This window comes from Acinonyx jubatus, chromosome B1, assembly GCF_027475565.1.
Source record: "Acinonyx jubatus isolate Ajub_Pintada_27869175 chromosome B1, VMU_Ajub_asm_v1.0, whole genome shotgun sequence".
Taxonomy (NCBI): domain Eukaryota; kingdom Metazoa; phylum Chordata; class Mammalia; order Carnivora; family Felidae; genus Acinonyx; species Acinonyx jubatus.
In genome coordinates this window covers 82263022-82279403 of record NC_069382.1, presented here as the reverse complement: position 1 = coordinate 82279403, position 16382 = coordinate 82263022, and the positions used below count along the sequence as shown (strand labels likewise).

The 16382-nt window shown below is 36.6% G+C and overlaps 1 protein-coding gene across 9 annotated transcripts in view; it reads right to left on the bottom strand.

Moving 5' to 3' along the window:
- The window catches only part of INPP4B (inositol polyphosphate-4-phosphatase type II B), a 761046-nt gene that overhangs the window by 242426 nt on the left and 502238 nt on the right, over nt 1-16382 (bottom strand). For 8 of the 9 annotated variants that reach the window (XM_027066653.2, XM_027066662.2, XM_053216924.1 and 5 more), the window contains one exon: nt 9596-9675. In XM_027066653.2, the coding sequence (XP_026922454.2) occupies nt 9596-9675 (80 nt within the window). Of the gene's footprint in view, nt 1-9595; nt 9676-10019; nt 10962-16382 lie in introns of those variants that run through there. The other variant, XM_027066681.2, reaches the window with a different exon arrangement.

Below are 16382 nucleotides of genomic sequence, written 5' to 3'. Positions count from 1 at the left end.
AGGACTAATGAAGGCACTGAGAAGTCCTACAGTAAAGTAACCCTCTTCAGTCTTTTAGCACAGCATTTTTAAATTTACTTGATATAAAACTCCTTTATTCTAAGAACATATATGATTAACTTAAGGGATACTGTGTTCAAAAAAACCCAAACCCAAAACAAACAAACAAAAAAACACTGTTTAGAAAAAGCTGATATAAATGTGTCTAGAGCAACAGAAACACGGGGAGATAATGACGAAAGTGACTTTGGTAAATATGGGCAAATCCAATATGAAATTTTCAGGTCAAATATAATTCCTTGCAGGCCTAATCTTTCCTGCAAATTATCTTCAAAGCTAAATTAGCTCTCAAACTTCTTAAGCAGGTAGGTCTTTGTGTACCGATATTAACTTAATGTGATTTGCATTTTAAAAGAGGAACGGTTTCAGGCTTTTCTATACAAACTGAGAAGCTATTAAAGTGTGCTCTAAGTATGTGCTGTCCCTTCAGTGACTGAAAACTCTAATTTGCAATCTGATGAATATGACATCTTTTGAATAATGCAAGCTAAGAAAGTGCTAATTGGTTTCCATGGTCATACCTACAGCCTCATGAAAATAGATTAGGAACATAAAGAAAAATGCAGAATATATGACTGCAGAGCCATTTAAATTATAAATGAAAGACTGTCTAGTCGAATGTAATGCAAAATAATAATAATGATAATTTTAATAATAGGTAATAAGCATTGATTTGCACCTGCTTTGCACCAGATACTGTTTCAGATAGGCTGTGTCCAATATGTCTAATCCTCATCTGCAAAAACAAAACAAAACCAAACCTGAGGCTAGACAAGCTAATCAATACAAAGATAAATAAAAATTATAGGGAATGTTTGTTGAGCACTTTCTATGTGTCAGGCACTGTTGGACACATCTTCTATCAAATAATTCTTGTGAGCCTCACAACAACTCTGTGAGATGGTAACTACTATTGTCCCCATTCCACAGATAAGAAAACTGAGTTCAGAGTACTCTACCATGCTGCTAAGCAATACAAGAGCCAGATTTGGGTATGTACGTATGTGTTCAGATATGTCTCTAAAGCATGTATTCTCTCTCCCTCTCCACTATCCGAATCCCATGATATCTGTATACGTTTCATATTCTGATTTTAAATTAAATTGATATAATGTTAACAGCAATTAGCAAGTGGCTCATGTTAGAGCCTTTTGATAATTTTAGGCAATTGTGTCCCTAAAGGACATTGACATGTAATCAGTTGGAGAAGCAAATTCACCTACTTCTGGGTTTGATGTCTCCCTTTATTCTCACAGCCCGGTCCTGAGAAATGTCACTTGAATTTACTTCTGTGGACAGTTTATGATATATTCAGCAATAAAATGCAATCAGTACACTCTAATAGCAATTGATACACTGTGTTATATTCATGAATTTCTGTCCTGATTTCAATGCTATATTGCTAAATTTTTATTTTTTTAATGTTTATTTTTGAGAGAAAGAGAGAGAGAGAGAGAGAGAGAGAGAGACAGGCAGAGTACAAGTGGGGGAGGGGCAGAGAGACAGGGAGACACAGAATCTGAAATAGTCACCAGGCTCTGAGCTGTCATTACAGAGCCCGATGCAGGGCTCGAACTCACGGACTGCGAGATTGTGACCTGAGCCGAAGTTGGACGCTTAACTTACTGAGCCACCCAGGCGCCCCAGCTAAAGTTTTAAGTAAAAAAAAAATTCTTTTTAAATGTTTTGCCCACCTCTGTTTCTGTTTCAACCAAACAAACTGCTCTCCATATGCTCTTGCTGGTATCTGCCACCTGATAAGAAGCTATATCTGATGTTAGAGGGATTAATGGCAGAATTTAGACTTCAGGTAAGTATCTATTTCTCAGATAATAGAAGTGACATGTTCAGGTCAAAGGTTAAACTGACCCCTCTGCCACTGACCAGTTTTGAGAATTGTGGATGTCACATGTAAGAAAGAACTTCAAAAAACTAAGTAAGCAAACAAATCAAACATTAAATTATGGTTGAGGGAATTAGTAAGTTTAATGCAAGAAGCAAGGAAAACAGTATTGATAGAATGCTTTTCTCTAATGCAAAGCAGTGCAAAGAACTTTACTGCATTTATTGATTGCCCGGAATTACCCTGGGAGGGAGGTCATTACTACTTCTACTAACGGGCATTAAAGAGAGCAGACAATAGAGGTGAGGCAAAAGCTGGAGGCAAAGCTGGGACTTGAACCCAAGCCTGGCATTACAGCTGGCTGTTCTTTCTACTATATCACATTCTTTCCTGAGGAAAAAAAGGAGAGAAGATTTAAGGTTGGACGAAAGAGCTGCTTTCAAATGTGATCATAAAGACACGAGGCTTGTCCTCCTTAATTCCATGAAGGAGAGCGAGGGCCGTGGCAAGGACAGCAAATTTGAGATGAGAAAGGAATACTTTTCTGACTTTCACCTGTCTGAAAATGGGAAAGACAAATGGCCTCCTGAGTTGGCACTGCCTTTCACTAAAAGGGTCCAAAAAGAAGTTGAAGTGTCCCAATGTTTTCTGTTCTCTAAAATTATTTAATTTTAAGATTCTAAACAAAATATATATTCTCTAGAAAATCCTTGAGAGCAAGGACACTTCTTTCTCAATCTCCATTTTCCAACGTGTCCCAGCCGTGTGACCTAAGAGACGTTGAACTGCTGTTGTTCGGTTTGTTTCTTAGTAAAGCAGGAATATATCACCTTTCAGGCAAGGTTATTAGAAGATTGAATGAGATAAGACATGTGACATCCTGAATCCATCATAAAGCTCAAACAGTGTTAGCTGCTCCTTCCTACATGTTTATGAGGTTGGAGTCTGTCAGAATCAGAAGGCTTTCCTGTTACCTCCACTTGGATAATGCTGAAAAATGTGAAGGAACCCCCCCACAGATGCAAGGCTCTCCCCTTCTACATGTGTCTGGATCAATAATGAGTAGGCATGTGCTACTGACTTGCATGTTTTTCTGCTTCTTCACTCCCTAAGAGAAAAGTTCAGTGTTGTTATTGCTCTCAGGGTTTATAATGTGCATTTTTAGTTAATTCTATGCAAAAGCATCGATTAAGTAGGTTTTTACATGCCATCTTCATTCCTCTTTTACATTGGTGCATTCAATAAAGTATGCTACTATTCTGTTTTATAATTAATCACAGATAGGCCATTCCCTCTCAAAGAGGGTTTTTTTTTTCCAGTTGTCCATCAAAGTCTTTATCTGAGAAATAGATACTTACCTGAAGTCTAAATTCTGCCATTAATCCCTCTAACATCACCCTCATTTCATATAAAAAGTGTTTCAGACATACATAAGAATTAGTGTTGTGGAACCATCAGACCTTTCTGCTATAATCTTACTTTCTGGTACCCAAGAAAGCTAACTGGAAGACTTTTAAGAAAGAATGAAATATATTTAAGATATACATGGCTATTAAAATGTTTGCTTGTAATTTTTCAAATTCTCCTGAAGTTCAAACAAATGCTGATAAGAAAAGATGTCATTAAAGAGGTATTCATCATACATATAATTTTAAAGACTCTAATCTGGTGCTTAAATTAAAAAGACTTGCATAACCATTATTTACATACAGGAAAAGAATAGCGATAGGAAATTAAAATTCTAAGAAAGTTTAGTTCCATTTTAAATGAAAAAAGTTTATCCTTTAAAACTCTTTTGTCAGTCTATGGCAAGGTTCATCTCAAGTACTGAGGGGGTTCAGATGTATTCATGCATTCCAAGAACAAACATATTCTGATCTACTGCCCCGTGGGCTAAAGAACATGTCTATGCTCCCAACCTGTGAGTTGTTTGTGACAATTTCATCTTTTTATCGCTCTGAGTATGCTTGTGCAGAAAACTGTATGTCATCGCCCAAGGAGCCTCTCCTTATCATTACTTCCAGCTCTCAAGTTAAAAACATGCCTTTGGGAGATTAAGTTAAAAATATGTGGGGTTTTTTCTTATTGTTCTCTTACTTTTAGAAACAAAGTTGAACTGTGTATCTGTGTGTATGCGTGTGTCTAAGGAGGTTAAATTGTTAAATATAAGCAAAACACCAACAAATAAAAATCTAAGAGCTTCATAATGTGGACCTTACTTCCTCTAAGCACATACATTTGACAACAATGGAAAGCAAGTATTCATGGTTGGTGAGAAAGCAAAATAATCCTGAAATAATACAGATGTACAAACACATGCCCGTCCACACAACTTATGATAGATTTATATATGCGGAAGTATGTACACATATAAATATTACATAAAATAGGGAACATTTAAAAACCAACAGTAGATATCTATTGTTTATTTCTTTCATAGCCTCTCCCACACATCTGTGTATCATAAAACATAATGCCATATGTCTATTAGGATCATGGGAGTCTTATGTTAAATTTATGTTACATGACAGCACTACCATAAATGTGGCAGAAGTAATAAATGAAAACAAGATTTCTTTTTATGAAAAAATTCAAGAAGATTTTGCACATCCATTCTGATAAAATTCTATAAATGTTTGCTTACCTTGGAAGGGTTACATGTGAAAGACTACAGAAGAAATAAGAGAGTACTCATTAAGTGCTCTCTTGAAAGATTCTGTGACAAGGTAAAGTGGCCTACCCTGAAATCGTAAATTCTAAAGGGTTTCAGCTTTTCAAGCAAATTACAATCTATCCCTCACTGTAACTTGGAAAGGGACTCAAGTCAGATATAGTCTAATGCTTAGACTGCACTATAGTCACTAGTTTAGGTGGGTCCCATTCATAAACAAATGGTACTAGGTTTAAGCTTAGCATCCAAATGCATATGAGGAAGTCATCATCATGAATCAAAATTCCAACAAATTATTACTGAACCCCTCCCATGTCGCTGGCATATGAAACTGAATTTTAAGATAAGGCATTAAGAAAAAAGAATTGAGGTCCCTGAAACTCTCCCAAGGATAGCATATGAATGGAGGAGGAAGCAAAGATTCTATCAGATCATTAGCTTCCTAAGAGGCAGGAAAATAAAGCAGCACAAGTGCTGGAGTCAGACCAAACTGGATTCTAATCCTACTCGTACAGTCAGCAGCTGCAGGATCGTAGATGAGTTGCTGCAGGACAGGGATGATAATTCTGTGTGGGTTAAAGATCATGCATGAAGAGCACCTCATGTGTTCTTTGCACATGAGTAGAGGCTCAATAAACAAGGAGATTTTTCATTAATCGTGTTATTAGTGACATGAACTGCAAAATATTAACTGATGACATTGAAATGTTTTTCTAAAAAACTATCACTGTACTTAGCATATGAAAAATTCTCAATAAATGCTTGCTGAGTGAATGAGCCCTGAATCAAACCTAAATTGTGAGGAGATACACAACGAAGTTCATATGCAACAAAGACAAGGTCAGAACACATCCATGTGTCTCAGTTCTTCTGAGAAGGATTTCCTAAAAAAAGAAGTTTTACCCTCCCCTCCCATCCTTTTTTTTCTGCTTTTGTGGTTGTTTGAATACTTTAAGAGTAACGTAATTCTTCCTGACTGCTAGTACCATTCCCAGAGACAGATCTAATCTCTCCATTCTTTTATTAAATCATGACACAGGATTATGATGTTCTAAATTTCTGCTTGCGTGGTCCTAAGACATTCAGATAAGGTTGGCAAAGCAAATGATTGTCAGGTGCTTGGACAGTAAATCAGATCTGGGCCTGATAATGCCAGGCTGCCGGGGTAAGACTAGATTCCACAGGTTTCCCTCAGTCTTCCCCTTAACCAGGCTGGTTCCCATTTTTTGCCATCAAGGCTAATATGTCTGACTTTTCCATGGCATGTTAACACTCATTACGTCTTCATTTACTGTTTGACAAGGCACTGTGGTGAAATTGAAGTGGAAGAAACCATGAACGAGCGGTCCTGGACCTGAGTCCTTGCTTTGTTCTTCCATCACCTAAGCCACATGATGTGTGGTATGTTTTAACAAGTTCTCAGTTTTCTCCTCTCTCAAAGGAGACAAGCAGTGTATCACTAAAAGCACAGGCTTTGCAATCAGCAATGTGTGGCTCCATATCTTGGCTTTCCCATTTATGAGCACTGTAACTTTGTGCAAATCACTTAACTACTTTTATATCTCACTCTCCTTTTTTCTTAAGTTTATTTATTTTGAGAGAGAGAGAGAGAGAGAAAGAATGCGAGTGGGGGAGGGGCAGAGAGAGAGGGACAGAGAATCCCAAGCAGGCTCCTTGCTATCAGGCTCCTTGCAGAGCCAACACAGGGCTTAATCCCATGAACCGTGAGCTCATGACCTGATCTGAAGAGTCGGACGCTTAACCAACTGAGGCACCCAGGTGCCCTATATGTCTCAGTTTCTTGGTTTATAAAGTGGCAAAAAGAATAACATCATAGGTGAATTTGATAAGGGTCAGTGAGACAATATCTCTAATATATTTATCAGAGCATAAAGCACATAGTAACTTCCTCTCCTCCTCCTTCTTCTATTTATTATTATTATTATTATTATTATTATTATTATTATATGATTATCCACTGTCTCTCATGCCTACATTTGTAATCTTCTATATAAGGAACTTAACTTGTTTACATTATAGTATAAGAAGAGTCAGGGATATATGGCAATGAACTGGAGAATAAAAACAGAAAATGCAATTCAGATCTAAAAGAAATCAGAGGAGATAGGAACTACCAAGTGTAAACTAGCAAAACAAAGGAGATATAATACAAAAGTAAAAGGGTTAGTCCTAAATAAAGATGCCAAGTGCAAATGGGATGCTAGAAAACTGGGGCAGTAATTTAGTAACTATGTATTTAAATGAAGATGAGTTATAGGAGTAGGAACCACTTTACATATTGGAGGCATTTCTCCCAATACATGCAAACAAATTTTATTATACAACTTCAAAAATCGACACTATGATATTTCATGAAATTTGAGTCTACATGTATAAATAAGACACAGACTTCTTGCCCCTTGAAGTTTCTGTGGGAAAAAGAATTCATTTCCAAATTCAGTTAAAAAATTCTAGTTCAAAGCACAAATGACACAGTAACCACAAACTATGGTGCTCTGTGGAGCTAGTGAGAGTTTTGGAATTGGAATTATCTGATAAGAAACAACTCAAAGGGACAGTGAAAATGAAACAAAACTACACAGGTTTTTTTGGAAGCTTACATCAAAGAACATTTCCTATAAATGTATATTTATTTTTGTGAATTTGTTTCACAGAAATCTGAGAATTCTATTGCTTTAAACATAATGACTGGAATTGAAAAGGAACAAAATTCAGGTATTGCCAGTGCAAAGGACTTATTAAAAACAAAAGAAAACAAACAACCAAAAAAACAATGCTTCTTATCCCTAACCTAATGTTCTTTTAGCACAGTACCTCAGAGACCCCAGAGCCAGGGGAAAGAAGATGAATTACCTCTGAATTAAAAAATATGAAGTGTCAGAAATCAAAAGGCTATGATAAGTCTATAAGGTGTCTAGTTCATAGGGAGAGAAATTCACAAATTAGGCAAAGCACAAAAAAGGGAAAGAATAATAACCTAGCCATTTCAAAATTATTTTTGAAAAAATATTTTTTCTAGAAAACTCAATCCTTTGTTGTTAAATTTGTTTTCCTTTTATACAGTCAAAATCAAATGAGTATTAAGCAGAAGTATTAAAACCAAAAGTGGAAATTTGTATTGATTTCATCTAAATCTGAAATTATTCTAATTCTTTTTTTCTTTTTCTTAGAATGGTTGTACTCTAAACTTGACCCTTCTGTTCCTATCCTACCACTAAGGTATTATATGTGTTTATTAATTTTCATTTGAGCATTTGTGGTCCCCATTTCTGTTTCAAGAGCAGTGTCTAAATGTGTAGTGTGGTGCTGATGTTAATGACGGTTATGATATAATCAATATTACAGCTTGTAAGTCAGCAAAAGGAGGAATAAAGTGCTATGCATCTCATCCAAAAAACATATGGTCTGCTAGCATTCCTAAATTAGCTTAATGCCTCACTTCATATGCCATGAATCCAGTAATACTTGGGTGAGATCCCACCACCGTGCTAGGGCACTAACACAGATTTTCTAGAGTATTGGTGACATTGATAGCTAGACATTTTCGCTGACCCATACAAACTTCAAACTGAAAATAACCACAGCAACATTTTATTGGGAATAACACCACAAAACTATGAAGATTTAAAAATGTCTTCCCAAATAAAATACAACAACAATAACCAAACCATGGATGTTTAAGAGACATAGCTGAGAGCGAAGATGATGGTCTCATCAGAATCCATCAACACTTATTTTTCTGCATGAGTATGAGTTACTTTACATTACTTTATACTCTCTTAAGTCAAAATGCAAAGCTGTGCGGATCAGGAAAAATCAGAAAAGGAGACAGCCAGCAATACAGATTCCAGCATAAGCCACAGCATCTTTATTGAAATAAATTGGTTACAAGTAGGTCCTTGTGGGTTAAGGCAGAGGGCAAACACACTTAAGGCATTGTCTCCTCCTTGGGAGGAGTCTCTATGTTTCATCAAAAGGAGAGCATTTTCAGGGGCACCTGTGTGGCTCAGTCAGGTAAGCATCTGACTTTGGCTCAGGTCATGATCTCCCAGTTCATGAGTTCAAGCCCTGTGTTGGGCTCTGCGCTAACAGCTCAGAGCCTGGAGCCTACTTCAGATTCTGTGTCTCCCTCTCTCTCTGCCCCTCCCCCACTTGTTCTCTGTCTCTCTCCATCTCTCTCTCTCTCTCTCTCTCTCTCTCTCTCTCAAAAATGGATAAATGTTAAAAAAAAAAAGGAGGGCATTTTCTGATTTACAAATAGTGTTCTGTACAATTTTTATATTTTTTATTGCAAATATTGCAAGGTGATATTTTTCATAATTATAGAAGCTATCATACAGTTAGAAAACAACATGCTATTGTTTAGAATTATAATGAAGCTTAAAAATGTTTATTCTATTTAATACTCTTCTTAACATTAAAATACTATGTAACTTCCTAAAGATGGTTGCTTCATCTTCTATACCCAAACAAATTGTACTAACACTCAAAATTAGATCTGATCTACTGCCTATTTCAGTATGAATCTGTTTTAACTTATGTTTTATATTTAATAGTGTAGCAACAAAATAAGCTTAAAAAAAGAGAATAATGAACATTTCCTCTATTATCATAAATTTGCAATGTTGCCACTAACAAACATATTTCAAACCTAGAAACTTACTTGACTCAAAAAGGAACATTTTAATAAGTACTAGAAAAATCACTTAATAACGTGATCATCATTTCTATTCTTACTATCAAAGAATTTGATTACTTTAATGATCATGTAATTTTTTTCCCCTATAAGGGCTGAAAACCTTTGACAATGTGAACCATGAACTTGAGTGTGAACTTGAATAATTGCTGTTTCCCTATAACTTGCTGCTGTGGCGAATGTTAAGCCATCTGAGAGCTGACATCTAAACATCTGTAAGAATGGGGACTTTTAAACCCAAACATCCTTCAATAAATACCATAGGCTATTTGCTTTATAGCATTTCTGCAGACAAAGGACTCACCTCAGGCTCAGGGCCAGCAGCTGCTCCTTTGACTTCAGTAGCTCCCCCACTTTAAAACTGGCATAGCCCAGGAAACTTCTCTGAAAATAAGAAAAAATGCTTTTCGTTAGCTTCAGAAGTCCTTAATATTTTTACCGGCACACCAGACAAACCTAGTCTTCAAAAGAATGAAACGTTAAATCCATTAGCCTGACAAATATTTCATATGCAGAGATACAGTCCTCACTGACAGATACAACAATATATCCTTCTCAGGGGGTGAAGTCTAGGGTGCACATGTATCCTTTTCACTAAAAACAAAGAGACCAATAGCCTGGGACATAACAAAATGTATAGTGCAGAAGCCAGGACTTTTCTAGGAACTAATTTTCTTCGCCTATGAAAACTGGGTTAGAAGAAAAAATGATAAACTTTTAACATTTACCAATGCCGTCCTCGTTCTTATTAGAATTCCTCAAGTCACTGGCAGCAACAACTTTGTATTCCAGATATGAGCAAATCTGGTAGTTGGAGCTATTTTTATGTGGGACTCTGTACAAGTTATAAATAGAAATGCTACATTTCTCCCCCATCACAGCAATGTTTAAAAGCATTTGTTTCCTTTGTTATTTCTAGCATGGGACAATTTCATTCCAACACACAAAAAAGAAAGGTGCTTATTCAGTTACATTTTCTAAAATTGCTTTTTTAACCTATCATACTGGCTGTTGACTGTCTATGAATATCTACTTCCTATACTCTTTGGCTCATAATGCAAAGAATAAAACTCTAAATTGGTTTTTCTTTTCCAGGATAAAAATCTTCCATCTCTTTTTAATATTCCTGGCTACTTCTGATTTAAAAGTCACAATATTATGGTATACCATAAATAGTATTTCTCGTTTTCCCCTCAAGGTCAAGAAGTAAACATGAAAACATCAAACCCATATTATTATCTAGGCCATTGCTGACTCACACATTGTAAAACTCTACAAGAAGTCAAAACTGCATCTTCGAGAGCATTCTCTGTTCATATGTCTGTTGCCAGGCTGCTCTAGAATGAGAGCCTGGACGTAAGTAGTCTGAGGACAATTGTATCTTTCCAGAGAAAAGTGTGTGGTTATTTCATACATAGAAGGCAGCCTTCTATGTATGAAAAGTGTAAGAAAGAAAAGCTTCAGGTCTGAATTTTTCTCCCTCTTTTCAAAGCTCTAATTTAGAATTCTTTCAAAACACTCAGATGCAAACATTTGAAATACAACTCAGCTCTAAAGTTGGAGATGCCTCTATGTTAGTAACAATAAACCCAATTAATTAACTTGAAACTCAAAAAGCTGGCTTAGACACCAAGTCACCAAAGCCAGAAGAACACAAGACTGAATTATTCGATGAAGGGTGTTAGGTGAAAACAGAGATTGAGGCCCACATCTCTGTGGATTGGAATTCTCTCTCTCATTCTCTCTCTTTCACTCTCTCTCTCTTTCTCTGCCCCTTCCCTGCATAGTCTCTCTCTCCCTCCCTCTCTCTCTCTCTCACATACACACACAAATTAAACATTAAAAAAATAAAGTATTTGTGGAAAGAAGGTCTGATGAGATGTCAATGAGTGATGAAATGAGTGAGTCAAAGCAGAAAAGGAAGTTTAAGAGGTATATATGTATTTGAAGCTCCACAAGGAGCTTTATTTTGTTTTCTGACAAACTCCTCCTCCCTAGTGCATGGTAGGCATGTGATGAATATTTACTGACAATAAATGAATGAATGAATGGCTGATTTAAAAACTAGCTTTCAAGTCAGTCACTCTATTAGATATGGATATTAGAATGCTCTTTCTGCAGATATTTACAAAGTACTATAATTCACTGAAACGTGGGTAATCAAAACAATTGTTGTAGTGAATTTCATTTCAGCCTTTTGCATTTAAATAGATGTCTATCTCACTTCCTCTTTCCCTGATTATCAGGGTTTTTAAACTCCTATTCCCCACTCTCTCTTCACTCCAAGGAAACTCTTAACTGATAATAGATTTCATGACACCTCAAAATTTCAAATTATTTTCTCTCTGTCTTTTGAGATTTTGAAGATATGGATGGTTTTAGAATTAAAAACACAAACTTCACATGTCATGAATGTTACCGTGGTCTCTTCATCAATAAAAGGAGCAAATGCTCCAGACTGGAATGTAGCAATGAGAGACAGGTGAAGGGGCTATTTTCAGACATAGCTACACACACACACACACACACACACACACACACACACACACACACACCATGAGCCACAGCTGCAAGTAGTTTGTGACCACAGCCACTGAACGTCTCATCTGTCCACAGATCAGGAGATCCTGTGGAAGGAGGACGTTGGCTTGTCTGCCTGTGAGCCAAGCCCAGTGCCCAGAACAGAGGATTGCCTGGTATGCCTACTGCTTCACTGTGAGGGCTTGAAGTGGGCCAGGAAAAATGCCCATGAGTCAAACTTCTTCCCATCATAACTGGCTGCCACATGCTTCATCTCAAAGGATAAGGGATTTTACAGAAATCATACAACTTATTAAAAGCTAATTTAGGTAATGGCATCATGGTACTGTTATGAAAACATGTCAAACTAGAGGAGGTGTTATTTAGGTATAAGTATTACCGTATTTATTCTACAAATAACTATATTATGGAGACTACATGTTGCATAAAGTACATTAATGAACTTTCTGAAGACAGTGTATAATTGTTCCAAACTGCAATGCTAACAATGGAATTGCCTATATATTTAATTTCTAGGAAGTCTGTGTGTATTTGCTCCATCTCAATATAAGCAAAACACATCATTCATTTACATGAATGTTCACTGGACTCTTGTAAAAGAGTAAATTAATTAGAGGAAAATAGTCTTCTCTGTTTCTAAAACCTAAATGCCCATGAAGGGAAAATAGCATACTAATGTTAATGTAAAAAAATAAATTAATATAAAGCTATTTTACCTTTGCTGTCACTGTAATCATAACTATAGAATTTGAGAGAATTATTTATTTTATTTCTTAATTTTTTAATTTTTTAATTTTTATTTTTTAAATTCTAGTTAGTTAACATTAACATATGGGGCACCTGGGTGGCTCAGTAGGTTGAGTGTCTGACTTCGGCTCAGATCATGATCTCATAGTTCGTGGGTTCAAGCTCCATGTCAGGCTCTGTGCTGACAGCTCAGAGCCTGGAGCCTGCTTTGCATTCTGTGTCTCCCTCTTTCTCTGTCCCTCCCCTGCTTGCACTCTGTCAATAATAAATAAATGTTAAAAACATTTTTTTAGTTAACATATAGTGTAATATTGGTTTCAGGAGTAGAATTTAGTGATTCATCACTTACATACAACACCCAGTGCTCAACACAAGTCCTAATGCCCATCACCAATCTAGCCCATCCCCCACCTACTTCCCTCCATCAACCATCACTTTGATCTCTAGAGTTAAGACTCTCTGATGGTTTGCTTCACTCTTTTTCCCTCTACCCTTCCTCTATGTTCATCTGTTTTATTTCCTAAATTCCATATGTGAGTGAAATAATATGGTATTTATTTTTCTCTGGCTTACTTTGCTTAGCGAGAAAGTTCTTTAAACACTTTTATATTTCAGATATAACTCAAGGAACAAGATTTTCCATCTCTTCTTCAGTGCTGTTTCTAAAATTCTCATCTTAAAGGTCTTAAACTGGGAGCTCTAATATCAGTGGAAAAAATCGAGAGACAAACAAAAAAATTTAAGTCTCATTGGAGTTGGAGCTCAGAGATCTAAAGTGTCATACTAAATCTGCCTCAAAATGGAAATCTGGGCTCTCACAGCCCCCAGAATGGTTATCCACTAATGGGTATTGTCTAGCCTTGTTACTCTGTCTTCTTTCTTACTAATACGTGGTCTTAAATGAAACCACTGACAGCCTTATGGCTGTATGAAAAAGTTGCCTATGATAACTCTATCTTTCTCATAGCTACAGTAATGAGAATCAAAGTAATCAAAGTAATCAAAGTAATCCAGGAAAAGTACACTGCTGGGAAAATAGGAATTTAAAAGTTAACCTGGCTTCTACATGGTCCCAGAACTAGTTAATATGCAGAAGCCAAGTTGGAATCCAGGTTTCTTGCTTTTCAGTCCATCATTCTTTTATCCCCGTCACACTGTGCCTTATTTCCAAGACAGGTGGCAATTCCCTGTCCCTCTGCCAGGCTCTCTACCTGCACAACATGTGGTTCTGACCTCTTCTGTCTGCTCGTGAGAGTGCAACACTCACAATGATCATTCTGGTGCAAGCACCCAAAGCAGATGATCATTAAATTGCTTGATGTACAATTTTAGTCACTCACCTGGCTGGAGAGTGATATCAAGCAGCGTGGAGAAAAGTGGGGCATCTGCCTCAATCCCTGGTTGCTCTCTATGGAGACTATACAAATAAACAGTTTATCCTATTAGCCCTTGCAGGGACTCCAGCTGTACCATACAGAGGGCCAGAAGATGTACAACCTCCATCACCTTGCAGTGAGCTGGCCACACCTCCATCACCTATGTTCATCTCACAAAGCCTTTACTCAAAGTACAGGTTTTCTTTACACTACAATTTACAAGTACTATGTAGGGCTGTACTATCCAATGGGTAGAATTAGGCTTGTGGCTATGCTGAATTGAGATGCGCTATTAAGTGTAGAATATACATCAAATTTACACAACGTGGTATGAAAAAAAGAATGTGAAATATAGCATTAATAATTTTACATCGTGATTATGTTTTGAAATGATTACATTTTGCATATATTGGGTTCAATAACACATTAAAATAAGTTTTTCCTCTTTCTTTTTACTTTTTTAAAAGCATGGTCTACTAGAAAATTTAAAATTACATATGTGGCACACATCTGTGGCACATATAATATTTCCATTAAAAAGTGATTGTTTAGAGATTAAATGAATATATCAACAATAAGAATAATACTTTGGCCTATTCTAATAAAACTATACATAGGAACTGTGGCACAAATTTAAAGGGTCTTTGAAGTTGATATCATGAGGCCAATATACAACGTCTCCCAAACATAACTTACAGAACAGGCCCTTTTTCATATTCCATGTACTTTTTCTTCACTGTCAACCCTAACAGATATGGTTACAAGGTTTCCCATCAAATAGAAAGGGAAAGAGGATACATGAACTATTCACACTGAAAACAAGACATCTGAAAGAAAAACAAAACTTGGGAGGAAATCTATTAAAAGTTGATAAACAGTCCAAAGAAAACATTAAAAAGAATTTTAGGGTGAAGTCATATATTTAAAAATTACATCTTCCCTATGAATATAACTCAAAAGGTCTCAGCACAGATTGGCATCTCGTTCACTAAGACATCAACAAAAGATCTGGGTGCATCCAAAAGATGCTGCTTAAAAATGCAAAGAAATGTATAGAACATATTTGGACTACTTATAATAAAGTATTTCAGCTCATTTTTTTAATGTTTATTTATTATTGAGAGACAGAGAGACACAGAGCACAAGCAGGGGAGGAACAGAGAGAGAGGGAGACACAGAATCTGAAGCAGGCTTCAGGCTCTGAGCTGTCAGCACAGAGCCCGACACGGGGCTCGAACTCACAAACCACAAGATCATGACCTGAGCCATAGTTGGACGCCCAACTGACTGAGCCACCCAGTCGCCCCTAATTTTCAGCTCTTTTTTAACCAGAGTAGTCAATGGTTAGAGTCCTTAGCATGTTGTAATGGCAGAACAAAGTCTTGGCCAAGAGCTAAAGCTCTCAGACACATTTTGCAGTGCCCAAAGCAATATTCTGTGGATTAATCGATAAGATAAATATTACCCAGGGGTACCTCATAGGTGCTCAAGATGTGGTAATTCTTCTCTGTCCGGAATATCATGTACTCTGAGGGTATTAGACACGCCACAGCATGCTAACTTGTTCTTATTTAAGCTCATTCTTACTATGCTTGAGATTTAGTTCTACAATATAACTGCCATTTTATTGAGTTCTGATGTGTCATAAAGTATACTAGATTTTTACATATTATTACAATTTACATATTATTGCAATTATTTTTAGATGTCTCCCCCCCTTTTATTCTGGTGGTTCTAAAAAATTGAAGATGGTTAGCAAACCAAAATCAGGGTATGCTTTCTAATTCATTCAATATATATATATATATTGAATATATATATCATATATGTATATGCATTTATTTATCGTTGACAGAGTGCGAGCAGGGGAGGGGAAGAGAGAGAGATACACACACAGAATGCATATCATACATATCATATATGTATATATATATCATAATTTACAAGTTTCCAGGCACAAAGGTAGGGCTATTCGAGTGAACAAAATACATAGGCCCTTTGCTATCATGGAGTTTAACACGTAGGAGGATTGGGCAGACATTACTAACATGTAATACCTAGTTTGCTCATTTGTATTACTAATAGCACCTTGATTTTGTTTAAGTGAGAATTGTACTGAGATTCCCTGCTGCTTAGGGACTCCTCTCTTCTCAGTGAGAGATACGTATCAGTATACCAATTGAAATTTCCCCAAAAGCTACTGTTTCCCAGAATTGAAGGAACAGGGTCAGCTGCCTTTTGTCTTTCGGTCTTCTCCCCATCTGGACTGTGATTCCTGAAGGCGCAATGGTTAGACTGGACAATACTCTAACAAAGGAGTTGTGGCGAGGTAGATAGAACGTGGTTGCTAGAAGTCATTTTTGAGTAGCTGCAGTCTTGGGCAATTTCCCCAAACCTTCTTCTAACATGAAAAAAAATGAGTCTGTT